The sequence below is a fragment of the Pleurodeles waltl genome, chromosome 7, assembly GCF_031143425.1.
Source record: "Pleurodeles waltl isolate 20211129_DDA chromosome 7, aPleWal1.hap1.20221129, whole genome shotgun sequence".
In the NCBI taxonomy this organism is placed as follows: domain Eukaryota; kingdom Metazoa; phylum Chordata; class Amphibia; order Caudata; family Salamandridae; genus Pleurodeles; species Pleurodeles waltl.
In genome coordinates, this window is record NC_090446.1 from 1,542,068,178 (window position 1) to 1,542,088,969 (window position 20,792).

The window sequence follows — 20,792 nt, forward strand, 5'->3', positions numbered from 1 at the left end:
GTCCCACCTGTGATAGTAGAGCAGGAATCCTCTACGAACGGACACAGAAGGAAAAAAAAACACTGTTTCCTTTCTCCCTGTGTCTGTTTTCCAAAAAACCAAAACCCTGGAGAATGGCTCACCTCTCACCCAACACGCTGTAGTGCTATAAGCAAATGGTTTCCAGTGTGTGCCAGCAGTATTTGATGATGTTGGTGTGCCACTTATGTACTCAGATCGCCCAGGGGATGTGTTTATTGGGGCAATAGAGACATGTTGCAGCGGGCCCATGAGGCGAGTGCCGGTGCTCTTAAAAAGGGTGCATCTCTCCAGCCCTCACCCCCATGGCTGAGAATGGCTCGCTTCAAGCCACCTTCAGCATGGAAGAGGTTAAGGCCTACAACACTGTCTCATTGCTAGGAAAGATTTGAACAGCCTCTGCACACTGTCACAGGAAGTGAAACTAATACGCAATATTTGTAAACAATGGACTGTACATCAGTGGAAGAGTGCTGAGCTCAGTAATGGAACATCAGTGAAGGACACTTGGGGGCTTGCAACATTAGAAACATTGGAAAATTCATTCACAATAAACACACATTTAGGAAAATGACAATTACATTAATTAGTGACCTTATCTAGTGTTCATGTGCAAAACTGTGTAAAGGAAAAAAAACAAAAACAGGACGGGATGGGAGGGGGGAGAAATAGGAGTGAACAGAAAATGGAAACCATATTAAAGAAAATGGAGATAACAGTAAAATATTGCTTAATCTCAATAATAAACTACACTTTTGTACATTATTTTAAACTAATTTCAGTTGCATTCATGCTATATTATTATTAGTCATAGTCATTTTTTATGACGCTAATGTGTCTCAACGAGGCCAAATTCGCTGTGCATGGTAACAAAGTGGCGCCAGCACAGAGGAGGCGTTAAAAGGGGGCATGTCAGTGTTTTCAGTGGGCCCTATGTACTCTGCAGGATTAGCGCCAACATTTTGGCACTAATCCTACACAATACACCAATAGCGTCAAACATTTTGATGCTAATGCCCAAACCCTGCGCCATGGTGCGCTGTATATTAAATACCAATTTCTACTTTCTAATTGCATCTGGCAAGAGCTTGAAGAACTTGACACTAATAGGTTGTCTTTCTTCTTAGGGGTCCCTCCTGATTCAGATGCCTCCTGTACTAGCTGGTGGGTCACTTTGGCTGTGGCTTCAGGGATGCTCCTAGGTGCTGCCTTTGTTGTCCTTGGTGTGGTTCTCTTCTATGAGAGACGTGTAAAGAAAGCAAAAGGTAAAAGTCTTCTCAATGGCTCATCCCAAGCACAGAGCAGTGTAAAAGCTGGCATGATATAATGTGTTCTCTTGTTTCAGGTGTGACCCCTGGTGGCAGAACTAGAGTCATTAATGAATCTACAGTAAACTATGAGAACATGAGGAATGGAAACCGAGCACAGACTGCAGTGAGTGCATTATAATAAATCTATAAATATATATAAGACCCTTCACAAACTATAAAGAGTAACATATTACCATAGACAGGTACGTATAGATACGAGACATACAACCAAGTAAAGGCTGCAGTCAGTAGCATATTCCTACTGTAAGTAGATGGGTACTATTCCAAAATTAGACACATTACTGTGGTTAGTGAATGAGCCATATTGTTACCAGGGATAGACATGCAGATTAAATAAAGGCCACAGGTACGGTCTGGTATGAGTGATTTATATACCCACCATGTGCAGGTATGTACAGGTGAACGCAAGAGATCATTAACAGAGGGAAACCAGTGTTTCAGATTGTGATAATGAAGCTGTATCTACAGATTAAAAAAAGGCAGCACAGAACAAGCTGCAGTGAGTGACTCATGTAGTTCTTATAGACATATATCTACAGATTAAAGATGGGAAGCCCATTCCAGTCTGCAGTGAGACACTCATGTCGTTGTTATAGACAGATATCTACAGACTAAAGACACAAGCCCAGTGCGGACTGCAATGAGTGACTCATATAGTTGTTATAGACAGATATCTACAGATTAAAGACGGGACTCCTAGTCCAGTCTGCAGTGAGTGTCTCAGGAATTAGCTATAGACAGATATCTACAGATTAAAGACAAGAAGCCCACTCTGGTCTAAAATTAGTGATTTATATAGCTGCTATAGACATATTAAAGACAGGCAGCTTTGTACAGTCTATAGTGAGTGACTCGTATAGGTGCTATAGACAGATATCTACAGATTATAGACACCAGCTCAGTCCAGTCAGCAGTGAGTGACTCATGTAGTTGTTATAGACAGATATATACAGATTAAAGACAGGCAGTTTTGTACAGTCTACAGTGAGTGACTCATGTAGTTGCTATAGACAAATATCAACAGATTAAAGACAGGCAGGCCAGTTTAGTCTGCTGTGTGTTACTTATGAAGTTGCTATAGAGTGGTATCTACAGATTAAAGACGGGAAGACCAGTCCAGTCTACTATGAGTGGCTCATATAGTTGCTATAGACAGATTAAAAACAGGCAGCTTCGTACAGTCTGTAGTGAGTGACTCTTGTAGTTGCTATAGACAGATGTTTAGAGATTAAAGATGGGAAGCCTAGTCCAGACTACAGTGAGTGACTCATTAAGATGTTATAGAAAGATATCTACAGATTAAAGAAACTAGCCCAGTCCAGTCCGCAGTAAGTGACTCATGTAGTTGCTATAGACAGATATCTACAGATTAAAGATGGAAGTCTAGTCCAGTCTACAGTGAGTGACTCATGTAGTTGTTATAGATAGATGTCTATAGATTAAAGAAACCAGCGCAGTCCACCCTGGCAGTGAGTGACTTAAATAGTTGCTATAGACAGATATCTACAGATTAACGACAGGAATCCTAGTCCAGTCTGCAAGGAGTGGCTCATATATTTGCTATAGACAGATATCTACAGATTAAAGATGGGAATTCCAGTCCAGTCTAAAATTAGTGACTCCTATAGTTGCTATAAACAGATGAAAGACAGGCAGTTTTTTTCCAGTCTACAGTGAGTGACTCATGTAGTTGCTATAGACAGATATCTACAGATTAAAGACAGGCAGGCCAGTTCTTTCTACAGTGTGTTACTTATGAAGTTGTTATAGAGTGTTCTCAACAGATTAAAGACAGGAAGGCCAGTCTAGTCTATAGTGAGTGACTCATATAGTTGCTTTAGACAGATTAAAGACAGGCAGTTTTGTACAGTCTACAGTCCAGACTGGAATTGGATTCTCATTTTTAATCTGTAGATATCTGTTTATAACAACTATATGAGTCACTCACTGCAGACTGGACTGGGCTGGTGTCTTTAATCTGTAGATATCTGTCTATAGCAACGACATGAGTCACTCAATGTAGACTGTACAAAGCAGCTTGTCTATAATCTGTAGATCTCCTTAAATAACATCTATGAGTCACTCACTGCAGACTGGACTGGGCTGGTGTCTATAATCTGTAGATATCTGTCTATAACAACTACATGAGTCACTCACTGTAGTCTGGCTAGGCTGGTCCATTTAATCTGTAGATATTTGTCCTTAGCAACTACATGAGTCACTTACTGTAGAATGTACAAAGCTGCCTGTCTTTAATCTGTCTATAGCAACTATATGAGTCACTCACTGTAGACTGAACTGGGCTTCCCGTCTTTAATCAGTAGATATCACTATATATCAACTTCATAAGTAACTCACTGCAGACTGAACTGGCCTGCCTGTCTTTAATCTTAGATAGTTGTATATAACAACTACATGAGTCAATCACTGTAGACTGGACAGGGCTGGTGTCTTTAATATGTAGATATCTCTCTATAACAACTCCATTAGTCACCAACTGTAGACTGGACTAAACTGGTATATTTAATCTGTAGATATCTGTCCTTAGCAACATCATGAGTCACTCACTACAGACTAGACTGGGCTGGTGTCTTTAATCTGTAGATATCTCTCTATAACAACTATATGAGTCACTCAATGTAGACTGGACTAGGCTTCCCATCTTTAATTTGTAGATGTCTGTCTATAGCAACGACATGAGTCACTCACTGCAGACTAAACTGGGCTGGTGTCTTTAATCTGTATATATCTGTCTATAACAACTACATGAGTCACTCTTTATAGACTGGACTATGGTGGAGTCTTTAATCTGTGGATATCTGTCTTTAGCAAATATATGAGTCACTCACTGCAGACTGTACAGGGCTGGTGTCTTTAATCTGTAGATATTTGTCTATAACCAGTACACGAGTCACTCACTGTAGACTGTACTAGGCTTCCCATCTTTAATCTGTAGATATCTTTCTATAGCAACCACATGAGTCACTCACTACAGGCTGGACTGGGCTGGTGTCTTTAATCTGTAGATATCTATCCTTAGCAAATACACAAGTCACTCACTGCAGACTGTACTGTGCTGGTGTCTTTAATCTGTAGATATCTGTCTATAAGAAGTACACGAGTCACTCACTGTAGACTGAACTAAGCTTCTCATGTTTAATCTGTAGATATCTGTCCATAGCAACTACATGAGTCACTCACTGTAGACTGTACAAAGCTGTCGGTCTTTCATCTGTCTATAGCAACAAAATGAGTCCCTCACTGTAAACTGGACTGGGCTTCCTGTTTTTAATCTGTAGATATCTGTCTACAGCAACTACATGAGTCTCTCACTGTAGACTGAACAAAGCTGCCTGTCTTTAATATGTAGGTAGATGTCTATAACAACTACAGGTGTCACTCAGTGTACACTGTACAAAACTGCCTGTCTTAAATCTGTCTATAGCAACTATATGAGTCACTCATTTTAGACTGGACTGAGTTTCCTGTCTTTAATCTGTAGATATGTGTCTATAGCAAATACATGAGCCACTCACTGCAGACTGGACTAGGATTCCCGTTTTTAATCTGTAGATATCTGTCTGTAACAACTATATGAGTCACTCACTGCAGACTGGACTGGGCTGGTGTCTTTAATCTGTAGATATCTGTCTATTGCAACTACATGAGTCACTCACTGTAGACTGTACAGGGCTGGCAGTCTTTAATCTGTAGATATCTGTAAATAGAATCAATAAGTCACTCACTGCAGACTGGACTAGACTGGTGTCTCGAATCTGTAGATATCTGTCTATGACAACTACATGAGTCAATCACTGTAGACTGGACTAGGCTGGTGTATGTAATCTGAAGATATTTGTCGTAAGCAACTACATGAGTCACTCACTGTAGACTGGACTAGGCTTCCCATGTTTAATCTGTAGATATTTGTCAATAGCAACTACATGAGTCACTCACTGTAGAATGTACAAAGTTGCCTGTCTTTAATCTGTCTATAACAACTATATGAGTCAATCACTGTAGGCTGAACTAGGATTCCCGTGTTTAATCTGTAGATACCCCTATATATCAACTTCATAACTAACTCACTGCAGACTGAACCGGCCTGCCTGTCTTTAATCAGTAGATAGTTGTATATAACAACTAAATGAGTCACTCACTGTAGACTGGACAGGGCTGGTGTCCTTAATCTGTAAATATCTGTCTATAACAACTACATTAGTTACCAACTGTAGACTGGACTAGGCTGGTATATTTAATCTGTAGATATCTGCCCTTAGCAACTACATGAGTCACTCACTACTGACTAGACTGGGCTAGTGTCTTGAATCTGAAGATATCTCTCTACAATAACTACATGAGTCACTCACTGTAGACTGGACTAGGCTTCCCATCTTTAATTTGTAGATATATGTCTATAACAACTACATGAGTCACTCACTAAAGACTGGACTAGGGTGGAATCTTTAATTTGTGGAAATATGTCTTTAGCAAATATATGAGCCACTCACTGCAGACTGTACAGGGCTGGTGTCTTTAATCTGTAGATATTTGTCTATAACCAGTACACAAGTCACTCACTGTAGACTGGACTAGGCTTCTAATCTTTAATCTGTAGATATCTCTCTATAGCAACTACATGAGTCACTCACTACAGGCTGGACTGGGCTGGTGTCTTTAATCTGTAGATATCTGTATATAGCAAGTACACGAGTCACTCACTGTAGGCTGAACTAGGCTTCTCATGTTTAATCTGTAGATATCTGTCTATAGCAACTACATGAGTCACTCACTGTAGACTGAACAAAGTTGTCGGTCTTTCATCTGTCTATAGCAACTAAATGAGTCCCTCACTGTAAACTGGACTGGCCATCCTGTTTTTAATCTGTAGATATCTGTCTACAGCAACTACATGAGTCTCTCACTGTAGACTGAACAAAACTGCCTGTCTTTAATCTGTAGGTAGATGTCTATAACAAATACAGGTGTCACTCACTGTACACTGTACAAAACTGCCTGTCTTAAATCTGTCTATAGCAACTATATGAGTCACTCATTTTAGACTGGACTGCGCTTCCTGTCCTTAATCTGTAGATATGTGTCTATAGGAAATACATGAGCCACTCACTGCAGACTGGACTAGGATTCCCGTTTTGAATCTGTAGATATCTGTCTGTAACAACTACATGAGTCACTCACTGTAGACTGGCCTAGGCTGGTGTCTTTAATCTGTAGATATCTATCCTTAGCAAATACATGACTCACTCACTGCAGACTTTACTGGGCTGGTGTCTTCAATCTGTAGATATGTGTCATTGTAGACTGGGCTAGAATTCCCGTTTTTAATCTGTAGATATCTGTCTTTAACAACTATATGAGTAACTCACTGCAGACTAGACTGGGCTGGTGTCTTTAATCTGTAGATATCTGTCTATAGCAACTACATAAATCACTCACTGTAGACTGTACAGGGCTGGCAGTCTTTAATCTGTAGATATCTGTAAATAGCATCAATGAGTCACTCACTGCAGACTGGACTAGGCTGGTGTCTCGAATCTGTAGATATCTGTCTATAACAACTACATGAGTCACTCACTGTAGACTGGACTAGGCTGGTGTGTAATCCGAAGATATTTGTCATTAGCAACTACATGAGTCACTCACTGTAGACTGGACTAGGCTTCCCATCTTTAATCTGTAGATATATGTCTATGGCAACTACATGAGTCACTCACTGTAGAATGTACAAAGCTGCGTGTCTTTAATCTGTCTATAGCAACTATATGAGTCACTCACTGTAGACTGAACTAGGATTCCCGTGTTTAATCTGTAGTTACCCCTATATATCAACTTCATAACTAACTCACTGCAGACTAAACTGGTCTGCCTGTCTTTATTCAGTAGATAGTTGTATATAACAAGTACATGAGTCACTCACTGTAGACTGGACTGGGCTGGTGTCCTTAATCTGTAAATATCTGTTTATAACAACTACATTAGTCACCAACCGTAGACTGGACTAGGCTGGTATGTTTCATCTGTAGATATCTGTCCTTAGCAACTACATGAGTCACTCACTACGGACTAGACTGGGCTGGTGTCTTCAATCTGAAGATATCTCTCAATAACAACTACAAGAGTATCTCACAGTAGACTGGACTAGTCTTCCCATCTTTAATTTGTAGATGTCTGTCTATAGCAACTACATGAGTCTCTCACTGCAGACTGTACAGGGCTGGTGTCTTTAATCTGTAGATATCTGTCTATAACACCTACATGAGTCACTCACTGTAGACTGGACTAGGCTTCCCATCTTTAATCTGTAGATATCTGTCTGTAACAACTACATCAGTCACTCACTGCAGACTAGACTGGGCTGGTGTCTTTAATCTGTATATATCTGTCTATAACAACTACATCAGTCACTCACTGCAGACTGGACCGGGCTGGTGTCTTTAATCTGTATATATCTGTCTATAACAACTACATGAGCCACTCACTGCAGACTAGACTAGGATTCCCATTTTTAATCTGTAGATATCTGTCTATAACAACTATATGAGTCACTCACTGCAGACTGGACAGGGCTGGTATCTTTAATCTGTTGATATCTGTCTATAGCAACTACATGAGACACTCAATGTAGACTGTACAAAACTGCCTGTCTTTAATCTGTAGATATCTGTAAATAACATAGAGGAGTCACTCACTGCAGACTAAACTAGGCTGGTGACTTGAATCTGTAGATATCTGTCTATAACAACTACATGAGTCACTCACTGTAGACTGGACTATGCCGGTGTACTTAATCTGTAGATATCTGTCTTTAGCAACTACATGAGTCACTCACTGTAGACTCGACTAGGTTTCCCATCTTTAATCTGAGGATATCTGTCCTTAGCAACTACATGAGTCACTCACTGCAGACTGTACTGGGCCGGTGTCTTTAATCTGTAGATATCTGTCTATAACAAGTACATTAGTCACTCACTGTAGACTGGACTAGGCTGGTGTCTTTAATCTGTAGATATCTATCCTTAGCAAATACCATGACTCACTCACTGCAGAATGTACTGGGCTGGTGCCTTTAATCTGTAGATATCGGTCTATAACAAGTTCACGAGTCACTCACTGTAGACTGAAATAGGCATCTCATGTGTAATCTGTACATATATGTGTCTACAGTAACTACATGAGTCACTCACTGTAGACTGTACAAAGCTGCCTGTCTTTCATCTGTCTATAACAACTATATGAGTCCCTCACTGTAAACTGGACTGGGCTTCCTGTCTTTAATCTGTTCATACCACTCTATAACAACTTCATAAATAATGCACTGCAGACTGAACTGGCCTGCCTGTCTTTAATCTGTAGATATCTATCCATAGCAACTACATGAGTCTCTCACTGTAGACTGGACAAAACTGCCTGTCTTTAATCTGTAGCTAGATGTCTATGACAACTACAGGTGTCACTCAATGTAGACTGTAAAAAACTGCCTTTCTTAAATCTGTCTATAGCAACTATATGAGTCACTCATTTTAGACTGGACTGGGCTTCCTGTCTTTAATCTGTAGATATCTGTCTATAGCAAATACATGAGCCACTCACTGCAGACTGGACTAGGATTCCCGTTTTTAATCTGTAGATATATGTCTATAACAAATTTATGAGTCACTCACTGTAGACTGGACTAGGCTTCCCATGTTTAATCTGTAGATATTTGTCAATAGCAACTACATGAGTCACTCACTGTAGAATGTACAAAGCTGCCTGTCTTTAATCTGTCTATAGCAACTATATGAGTCACTCACTGTAAACTGAACTAGGATTCCCGTGTTTAATCTGTAGATACCCCTATATATCAACTTCATAACTAACTCACTTCAGACTGAACTAGCCTGCCTGTCTTTATTCAGTAGATAGTTGTATATAACAACTACTTGAGTCACTCACTGTAGACTGGACTGGGCTGGTGCCCTTAATCTGTAAATATCTGTCTATTACAACTACATTAGTCACCAACTGTAGACTGGACTAGGCTGGTATATTTAATCTGCCCTTCGCAACTACATGAGCCATTCACTACGGACTAGACTGGGCTGGTGTCTTCAATCTGAAGATATCTCTCAATAACAACTACAAGAGTCACTCACAGTAGACTGGAATAGGCTTCCCATCTTTAATTTGTAGATGTTTGTCTATAGCAACTACCTGAGTCACTCACTGCAGACTGTACAAGGCTGGTGTCTTTAATCTGTAGATATCTGTCTATAACAACTACATGAGTCACTCACTGTAGACTGAACTAGGCTTCCCATCTTTAATCTGTAGATATCTGTCTATAGCAACTACATCAGTCACTCACTGCAGACTGGACTGGGCTGGTGTCTTCAATCTGTATATATCTGTTGATAACAACTACATCAGTCACTCACTGCAGACTGGACCAGGCTGGTGTCTTTAATCTGTATATATCTGTCTATAACAACTACATGAGCCACTCACTGCAGACTAGACTAGGATTCCCGTTTTTAATCTGTAGATATCTGCCTATAACAACTATATGAGTGGCTCACTGCAGACTGGACTGGGCTGGTGTCTTTAATCTGTTGATATCTGTCTATAGCAACTACATGAGACACTCACTGTAGACTGGACTATGCCGGTGTATTTAATCTGTAGATGTCTGTCATGAGTCACTCACTGTAGACTCGGCTAGGTTTCCTATCTTTAATCTGAGGATATCTGTCCTTAGCAACTACATGAGTCACTCACTGCAGATTTTACACGGCTGGTGTAGTTAATCTGGAGATATTTGTCCATAACAAGTACACAAGTCACTCTCTATAGACTAGACTCGGCTTCCCATCTTTAATCTGTAGATATCTCTCTGTTTCAACAACACGAGTCACTCACTGCAGACTGTACTGGGCCGGTGTCTTTAATCTGTAGATATTTATCTATAACAAGTACATTAGTCACTCATTGTAGACTGGACTAGGCTGGTGTCTTTAATCTGTAGATATCTATCTTTAGCAAATACCATGACTCACTCACTGCAGAATGTACTGGGCTGGTGCCTTTAATCTGTAGATATCGGTCTATAACAAGTACACGAGTCACTCACTGTAGACTGGAATAGGCATCTCATGTGTAATCTGTACATATGTGCCTACAGTAACTACATGAGTCACTCACTGTAGACTGTACAAAGCTGCCTGTCTTTCATCTGTCTATAGCAACTATGTGAGTCCCTCACTGTAAACTGGACTGGGCTTCCTGTCTTTAATCTGTTGATACCACTCTATTACAACTTCATAAATAACGCACTGCAGACTGAACTGGCCTGCCTGTCTTTAATCTGTAGATATCTATCCATAGCAACTACATGAGTCTCTCACTGTAGACTGGACAAAGCTGCCTGTCTTTAATCTGTAGATAGATGACTATGACAACTACAGGTGTCACTCACTGTAGTCGGTAAAAAACTGCCTTTCTTAAATCTGTCTATAGCAACTATATGAGTCACGCATTTTAGACTTGACTGGGCTTCCTGTCTTCAATCTGTAGATATCTGTCTATAGCAACTACATGAGTCACTCACTGTAGAATGTACAAAGCTGCCTGTCTTTAATCTGTCTATAGCAACTATATGAGTCACTCACTGTAGACTGAACTAGCCTGCCCGTGTTTAATCTGTAGATACCACTATGGGGGTCATTACAACATTGGCGGTATAAGGCGCTTACCGCCGTGCAGAAGACCGCCAATACACCGCGGCGGCGGCGGTAGACCGCCACAGCTATTATGACACGCATCTCGGAATCCGCCGAAATTCAGACACCTACACAATCCTGCCACCACAAAGGTCAGCGATAAACATGCAGAAACAAATCCTCCACCTCCACGCCAACAGAAACACGCCCATGCCATTACAACCCACGAATCCACGCGGCGGTCTTTCAACCGTGGTATTCCATTGGCGGTACACACCGCCGCGCTCAAGATACACACACATCTCCAAAACACTGCCACATTGGACAATTCCAAATACACACACCTGATACACATACACACACCACTCCCACACATCCAATACAATATAAAATACACACCCACATCACCCACAAACCACTACAACAGAAAATTCAGAGAGAAGGCGAGAGAGAGAGCACAGAATAGACAACCCCATCACACACAGGCACACAACACCATCACCCACACAACATCCACGCACAAAATACCACATACAACTACACTCACCATACTCATCAACACATACACCACCCCACACATCACACGCAACACCCCATGTCACGCCAAAGACACCCCCGCTTCTCCGAGGAGGAGCTCAGGGTCATGGTGTAAGAAATCGTACGGGTAGAGCCACAGCTATTTGGCTCACCGGTTCAGCACACATCCATAGCCAGGAAGATGGAGCTATGGCAAAGAATAGTGGACAGGGTCAACGCAGTGGGACAGCACCCAAGAAATAGGGAGGACATCAGGAAGAGGTGGAACGACCTATGGGGGAAGGTGCGTTCCGCGGTCTCCATGCACCACATCGCGGTACAGCGGACTGGCAGCAGATCCCCACCTCCTCCCCCTCAACTAACAACATGGGAGGAGCAAGTCTTGTCCATCTTGCATCCTGAGGGCCTCCGAGGAGTCGTTGGAGGAACGGACACTGGTAAGTCAAATCTTCACTATCATATCCCCCACCCTACCTGCATGCTATCACACACCCCCACCCTCACACCCACCCCTATCACCCAAACTCCTCACTAATGTACCCATAACACCAACTACACATCCCAAACCCAAGACCTGCATGACACAACTAAGCATGGACACCCATCACTAAAGCATGCCCACTGCACATACCCAGAACACCCCCCAACCATCAGCACACAACCCCACACACAGGAATGCCTGCACTGGGGTTCACGCACACCCAACCATTGCACACCATTACACACACACATGCAATAATCATGTACTTATACCTCCGCAGGAACCCGAAGGAACGTCACCACACCAGAGGGTCCAGACAACACCACTCCACCCCCAGAAGAGGCCCACAGTGACGACAGCAGCTCTGCCCTAGTGGATCTTGATGACCTGCCCGGACCATCGTGGGCCTCAGGACAGTCGGTTCCCCTTGCCCAGCCACAGCCCAACACCTAGCTTCCACCCTCTGGTAACACCAGCCCAGCACCCAACCAGCGGGCCCAAACCTCCCTACCCAGGACAGGTCAATCAGCGGTGTGTCCACCACTAAAGGGCACCCAGGGTAACCCAACACCCCAACAACAACAGGGACCTGGGGGCAGTGGTAGTGGGCACACGGTCCAAGGGACGGAGGCACAGGAACACAGGGGAACTGGGAGGGCTGATGTGCGACAGAGGAAGGACAAGGGAACCAACTCTCCACGAGGTCCTATCCTCCATCATGGGAGCATACCACCACTCCCAGGAGACGATGGCGACGGTCCTGGACAAGTTGCAGGAGACCCTGCGTCTGCAGGAGGAACAGTATTTGGGGTTCAGGGAGGAGCTCAGGACCATCGGCTCCGCCCTGGGCACCATCGTAGGGGTACTGACGGACATTCAAAAGACCTTGAGGGGCACCGTGGCACTCCAAGGGGCCCCTGACACTAGTCAGGACGACGAACTGCCCACCACCTCCGCTGGCGCTAGTGGACAGGACGGCCTGCCACAGGACCACCACACCAGCACTCCATCCCCTGCAGACGGACAACCACCACGCAAGCGGGCCCTGAGATCCAGGAACAGGACAAAGCAAGATGGCAAGACCCCCGCCAGGAAATAAGACAACCCTGATTGTCCCCCCACTGTCCCACTTTGTTACCCTGTCCAAATCGGAACTGCCCCAGCTCCACTTCCAATGGCCAGATGTGCAATGTACCTGTGAGACTAATAGACTGGACTCTGCCATGGACATTCCTCCACCATCACCCATCCCCATTTCACACCCCCCCCTTCATTTTCTAGCACTTAAATAAACACCCTTGAAACACTAAATAAAATGGAGTCAGTCTATGATTTGTAATTTTGTATTATCAATGACAGTGTCATAATGGGTTACCCATTGGAAGGCTAACATACCAATGTCACACATCACAAGCCCTTCAAGGATGCAAGCAGTTGACACGTAGGTTACCACATTTGTGAAACTGAAATGGAAGGGGACAACTCAGTTAACAAATAGTGAGTGAAATGTCGGTACAGGATAGAGGTAGACGTGTGAAAGTTAATATAATGTTAAACCTGAAAATGTACTCACCTGTGTTTCTTTGGAAATATTGCTGTATGACTGACTCCCTGTTGTCGTTTTCTTCTTCCTCAGCTTCATCCTCTTCACTGTCCACAGGCTCCACAGCTGCTACAACACCGTCATCTGGATCATTCTCCTGTAGAGAAGGCACCTGGCGTCGCAATGCCAAATTATGGAGCATGGAGCAGGCGATGATGATGTTGCACACCTTCTTTGGTGAGTAGAATAGGGACCCACCTGTCATATGGAGGCACCTGAACCTGGCCTTCAGGAGGCCGAAGGTGCGTTCGATCACCCTCCTAGTCCGCCCATGGGCCTCATTGTAGCGTTCCTCTGCCCTGGTCTTGGGATTCCTCACTGGGGTCAGTAGCCAGGAAAGATTGGGGTAACCAGAGTCCCCCAATAGCCATACACGGTGCCTCTGGAGTTGACCCATCATATCAGGGATGCTGCTATTGCGCAGGATGTAGGCGTCATGCACAGAGCCAGGGAACATAGCATTTACCTGCGAGATGTACTGGTCTGCCAAACAGACCATCTGGACATTCATCGAATGATAACTCTTCCTGTTCCTTTACACCTGTTCACTCCTGCGGGGGGTACCAGAGCTACATGGGTCCCATCAATGGCACCTATGACGTTGGGGATATGTCCAAGGGCATAGAAGTCACCTTTCACTGTAGGCAAATCCTCCACCTCAGGAAAAATTATGTATCTCCTTACGTGTTTCAGCAGGGCAGACAACACTCTGGACAACACGTTGGAAAACATAGGCTGGGACATCCCTGATGCCATGGCCACAGTTGTCTGAAAAGACCCACTTGCAAGGAAATGGAGCACTGACAGCACCTGCACGTCAGGGGGGATTCCAGTCGGATGGTGGATTGGTGACATCAGGTCTGGCTCCAACTGGGTACATAGTTCATGGATAGTGGCACGGTCAAACCTGTGGGTGACGATTAAATGTCTCTCTTCCATTGTCAACAGGTCCACGAGCGGTCGGTACACCGGATGATTCCGCCATCTTCTCATATGTTCCAGCTGACTGTGCCTAAGAAGGACAACAGCGAATAAACAGTCACTATTCCTCCAGGTATGTACCCACAGTCACACACAAGACTACACCAGACAATAAACCCTTCCTGTATGTGTGTTGAGTGTCGGCCTAGGTATGTGTGACGCAGTAGTAAATGAAGCCATGTGGGACCCTGAAATGGCGGCTGCCTGACCTCTAAACTGGGACAATGGGATTGTGGGGTAACAGCGCTGGCATTGCACACTGTCGCGGTAGGCAGTCGTAGACCGCGGAGCAATGCTGCATTGGTTAACATTGGACCCTATGGGTCCCAGGAGCCAATGAACAGGTGCGCCTGTTCAATCACTAGATACCTGACCTTCGACAGGAGAGGACCTACACTGCTAGTGCTGCTGTGACCTCGGTCTGGAAGCGACGATGGCTGATGCATCTGGGGAAAGGGCCCCTGCCTTCACTGCACAGGAGTTGGAGAAACTTGTGGATGGGGTCCTCCCCCAATACATGCTACTCTAAAGGTCCTCCAGACCAACAGGTTAGTACACAGGGAGCTAGTTGTATGGGCTAGGCCGGGGTGGACAGGGCTGGGTGGAAGAGGGAAGGGGGCAGAGTTGATACTACAGTAAAGCATGGGAATAAAAGGCCCACATGGCCAGAGTAGGGAGGGGGCCACTCACAACGACGGTGCAGTTGGTAATGACTGTTCCTCTTTCCTTGGACCGTGGGGGCCCACCAGAGATGGGGCACCAACTGCCGTAAGAGATGGGAGGACAGTCGCTGCTGCAGCAAGAAGACGGCGGAGGCTCAGCTGAGGATGGCCTCCCAACGTGGGAGGCGTCGCACCATGACCCCCCTGATGTTCCGGATCCTGGCGGTGGCCTACCCGGAGTTGGATGGGCGCTTAAGGACATCACAGCAGACACAACGGGGTGAGTACAACCGCATTCTGCGGACTTTGCGTGCAGTGGAGGGGTCTGGGTGGGGGAGGTGGGCTGTGTGTGTCCCTAGGCCAGGGTGAGTTAGGTAGGCAAGGCCCCTCCGTAATGTGTGCCATGTGGCACTCTACCCCACCTCAGAAGAATGCCAAGTTGAGGTATAGTTGCCCCTGTGGCATCCATGTGCGCAGATTTCCACCATTGCCATGTAGGCCATATCCCAGAAATTGCATGTGAAGAGGCCAGTAGCACCGCGTAATGCATGGGGCTGCTGCGTCTGTCTTGTCCGCCAACGGTAGCGGTATGCCATGCACTAAAACTCTCTTTGTTCTGTCTCCCCCCCCCCTTTTCCTGCTCTCCCTGTCCTTTTGTACATCAGCATCATCAGGCGGAGGTACAGTGGCACCGAAGCACAAGGGAGCAGCATCGCACATGGCCATGGAGGCTCACACCACAGACTCTGAATGCACCAGTGGGACGGAGGGCGAGGGGAGCTTCACGTCAGCCACCGGATCACCAACCAGCGACACGGACTTGTCCGCCGATGGGAGCTCCCCAGTGGTGGCGGCACCATCTGTGCGCCCCACTTCTACAGGTACAGCCGCCACCTCCCCTACCAGCACCGCCCTCCCAGCAGCCCCTCAGCGTTAGCCCCGTGCCCGCTCACCCAGGAGGGTGGGCATCACCAGCCCTGCCCTGTCACCCCTGCTGCCCTCAGTGAGGAGGCCATTGACCTCCTCAGGTCACTCACTGTTGGGCAGTCTACCATTGTGAATGCCATCCAGGGTGTAGAACGAGAGTTGCAACACGGTAATGTATTCCTGGAGGGCATTCATTCTGGTCAGGCTGCCCTTCAGCGAACCCTGCAATCTCTGGCCTCAGCACTGATGGCAGCCATTGTCCCTGTGTCCAGCTTCCCCCCTCCAACTTCCTCCACCCAGACCCAATCCCCTGTACCCCATCCCATCCCAAGCACACCTACAGACCAGCATGCACACAAGTCAACACACACAAGTAGCTCAAGCAAACAGAGGCACCACACACACCACAGGCACTCACGCAAGCCTCACCCACATACAGACACAGCAACATCCACTGTCTCTACTGTGTTCCCTCCTCCTCTTCTCCCTCCTCCCTCCCAGTCTCGTCTACACACACACCTGCATGCACCACATCTACAGGCACTAGAACTCGCACCAGGACACCCAGCACCACAAGCCGCTCACCTGCACTCACCACCTCCACTGCCATTTACATGTCCCCTTTGTCCTCTCCCAGTGTATCTGTGACGCCCCCTCCCAAAGTACACAAACGCCAGCAATCACTCACCCAACATCCATCCACCTCACGACAGCCTCCAGTACCTGCACCTGCACCCAAAACACCTAAAGTGACACCTCCTACACCCACCTCTTCTTCCTCCACTCCCAGAGCCCCTCCAGCTACCCATCCCAGTGTCCGTCAGAAACTGTCCCTATGTCAAATTGACCTTTTTGCCACAACCCCTCTCCAATTCATCACTCCCGTCGTAGCACCTCAGCCAAAAAGCCTCCAGTACCAGTGGTGCGTGTTTCAGGTTTTTGGAGTGCACCGTCCACCAGGGCAGGCAGTAGGACCCGGAGCCAAGGCACTGGCAGCCCACCCCCTGTAAATGCTCTGAAATTGGGGAGTGTACGACGGGACCGTGTCAAGACTCCTGGTGGGACAACAAGTGAAATGGGATCCAAGGCGATTGGTGAGTCAGCTGTAACTCCAAAGAAGGTGGGGAAGGTCCAGAGGAAGTCTCCCCAGCCTGTTGTGAGTGTCACGGCGGAGAAGTGTGCCATCATTTCCGGCGGTCCAGACACGACCACCAGCACCGTCGTCACTGGTCCAGGCACTCCCCAGGATGGCACAGTGAGCAAACCACCCACTGTAGAGACTTGTGAGACTGTGGCTTTGCACTCCCCAGGATGGCACAGTGGGCAAACCACCCACTGAAGAGACTTGTGAGACTGTGGCTTTGCACTCCCCAGGATGGCACAGTGGGCAAACCACCCACTGTAGAGACTTGAGAGACTGTGGCTTTGCACTCCCCAGGATACAGCATGGGGCCCCGTCGTGGATGTGGCTTTGCAGTCACCCGGCTGAGGTGCCCCCCCTTCCCTTCCCCCTGAGGTGCCTGTAGTATTTCTATCTGATGCCCCTGCAGTGTTCTCTCGGATTTTGGTCAGGTATTTATTGTGGGCCTCGCCCATGCATTTTTGGACTGTTGGTGCACGGACATTGTTGTGTACATATCTGCACTACTTCTTGTATTGTATATATAATTATGAGTGATTTAGAGATATATATCTGTATATTTTTGTATGACATGTATATTGGCACATTACAATGTTTGACCGAAATTTGCATTGTCTTTGCATTCTTCCGGGGGGATTGTGGGTTGTTAATGTGATATTTTTGACTGCAATTGGTGTGTATGTTGTAATATTCGAGGGTGGGGGTGGGGGTGTTTGGTGGGTGTCCCCCTGATGTTTGCCTCCCCCCTCCCCCGTGTCGTAGATGCAATACTCACCGGTATCTTCTGCGCTGTTGGTCATAAACGAGCAGAAAGACAAGGGCAGGTAGTATTTGGAGTTCCGGGTCCATGGAGTCGTCATTCCTCGTGGGATGTGTTGAGGTGAGCGTTTTCCCATAGCAAAAGCTGTTTCCGCCGTGTTTTTTTTATCCGGGGTGAATCCGCCCCGGAAAAGGTGGCGGATTGGCATGTTGTAATACTGTGGGCGGTACATTGTCTCCCGCCTGTCTGTTTGAGGTAACCGCCGCGCTGCTTGTCTGTACCGCCGTGGAGGGCGGTGTGTTAAAGTGGCTGTCTTTTTTGGCGGTTTCCGCCAGTGTCATAATTCCATTTTTTTGACCGCCGGCCTGTTTGCGGTATTACCGCACCTTTTCCACCGTCCGCCAGGGTTGTAATGAACCCCTATATATCCACTTCATAAGTACCTCACTGCAGACTGAACTGGCCTGCCTTTCTTTAATCAGTAGATAGTTGTATATAACAACTACATGAGTCACTCACTGTAGACTGGACTGGGCTGGGCTGATGTCCTTCACCTGTAGATATCTGTCTATAACAACTACATTAGTCACCAACTGTAGACTGGACTAGGCTGGTATATTTAATCTGTAGATATCTGCCCATAGCAACTACATGAGTCACTCACTACAGATTAGACTGGGCTGGCGTCTTGAATCTGTAGATATCTCTCTATAACAACTACATGAGTCACTCACTGTAGACTGGACTAGGCTTCCCATATTCATTTTGTAGATGTCTGTCTATAGCAACTACGTGAGTCACTCACTGCAGACTGTAATGGGCAAGGTGTCTTTAATCTGTAGATATCTGTCTATAACAACTATATGAGTCACTCACTGTAGACTGGACTAGGCTTCCCATCTTTAATCTGCAGATATCTGTCTATAGGAACTACATCAGTCACTCACTGCAGACTGGACTGGCCTGGTGTCTTTAATCTGTATATATCTGTCTATAATAACTACATGAGTCACTCACTGTAGACTGGACTAGGCTGGAGTCTTACATCTGTAGATATCTGTCCTTAGCAAATATATGAGTCACTCACTGCAGACTGTACAGGGCTGGTGTCTTTAATCTGTAGATATTTGTCTATAACCAGTACACGAGTCACTCACTGTAGACTGGACTAGGCTTCCCATCTTTAATCTGTAGATATCTCTCTATAGCAACCACATGAGTCACTCACTACAGGTTGGACTGGGCTGGTGTTTTTAATCTGTAGATATCTATCCTTAGCAAATACACAAGTCACTCACTGCAGACTGTACTGTGCTGGTGTCTTTAATCTGTAGATATCTGTCTGTAACAAGTACATGAGTCACTCAGTGTACACTGTACAAAACTGCCTGTCTTAAATCTGTCTATAGCAACTATATGAGTCACTCATTTTAGACTGGACTGAGCTTCCTGTCTTTAATCTGTAGATATGTGTCTATAGCAAATACATGAGCCACTCACTGCAGACTGGACTAGGATTCCCGTTTTTATTCTGTAGATATCTGTCTGTGACAACTATATGAGTCACTCACTGCAGACTGGACTGGGCTGGTGTCTCGAATCTGTAGACATCTATCTATAACAACTGCATGAGTCACTCACTGTAGACTGGACTAGGCTGGTGTATGTAATCTGAAGATATTTGTTGTAAGCAACTACATGAGTCACTCACTGTAGACTGGACTAGGCTTCCCATGTTTAATCTGTAGATATTTGTCAATAGCACCTACATGAGTCACTCACTGTAGAATGTACAAAGTTGCCTGTCTTTAATCTGTCTATAGCAACTATATGAGTCCCTCACTGTAAACTGGACTGGGCTTCCTGTCTTTAATCTGTTGATACCACTCTATAACGACTTCATAAATAACGCACTGCAGACTGAACTGGCCTGCCTGTCTTTAATCTGTAGATATCTATATATAGCAACTACATGAGTCTCTCACTGTAGACTGGACAAAACTGCCTGTCTTTAATCAATAGATAGATGTATATGACAACTACAGGTGTCACTCACTGTAGACTGTAAAAAACTGCCTTTCTTAATTCTGTCTATAACAAATATATGAGTCACTCACTGTAGACTAGACTAGGCTTCCCATGTTTAATCTTTAGATATTTGTCAATAGCAACTACATGAGTCACTCGCTATAGAATGTACAAAGTTGCCTGTCTTTAATCTGTCTATAGCAACTATATGAGTCACTCACTGTAGACTGAACTAGGATTTCCGCGTTTAATCTGTGGATACCCCTATATATCAACTTCATATCTAACTCACTGCAGACTGAACTGGCCTGCCTGTCTTTATTCAGTAGATAGCTGTATATAACAACTACATGAGTCACTCACTGTAGGGTAGACTGGGCTGGTGCCCTTAATCTGTAAATATCTGTCTATAACAACTACATTAGTCACCAACTGTAGACTGGACTAGGCTGGTATATTTAATCTGTAGATATCTGTCATTAGCAACTACATGAGTCACTCACTACAGACTAGACTGGGCTGGTGTCTTCAATCTGAAGATATCTCTCAATAACAACTACAAGTGTCACTCACAGTAGACTGGACTAGACTTCCCATCTTTAAT

At 45.3% G+C, this 20,792-nt stretch overlaps 1 protein-coding gene across 3 annotated transcripts in view; it reads left to right on the forward strand.

The window, feature by feature from the left end:
- Positions 1-20,792, forward strand: part of LOC138246668 (carcinoembryonic antigen-related cell adhesion molecule 6-like) — a 282,280-nt gene that overhangs the window by 150,749 nt on the left and 110,739 nt on the right. For all 3 annotated transcript variants that reach the window (XM_069201421.1, XM_069201420.1, XM_069201419.1), the window contains exons 3-4: positions 1,146-1,283; positions 1,364-1,452. In XM_069201421.1, coding sequence (XP_069057522.1) covers positions 1,146-1,283; positions 1,364-1,452 — 227 coding nt within the window. The remainder of the gene's footprint in view (positions 1-1,145; positions 1,284-1,363; positions 1,453-20,792) is intronic.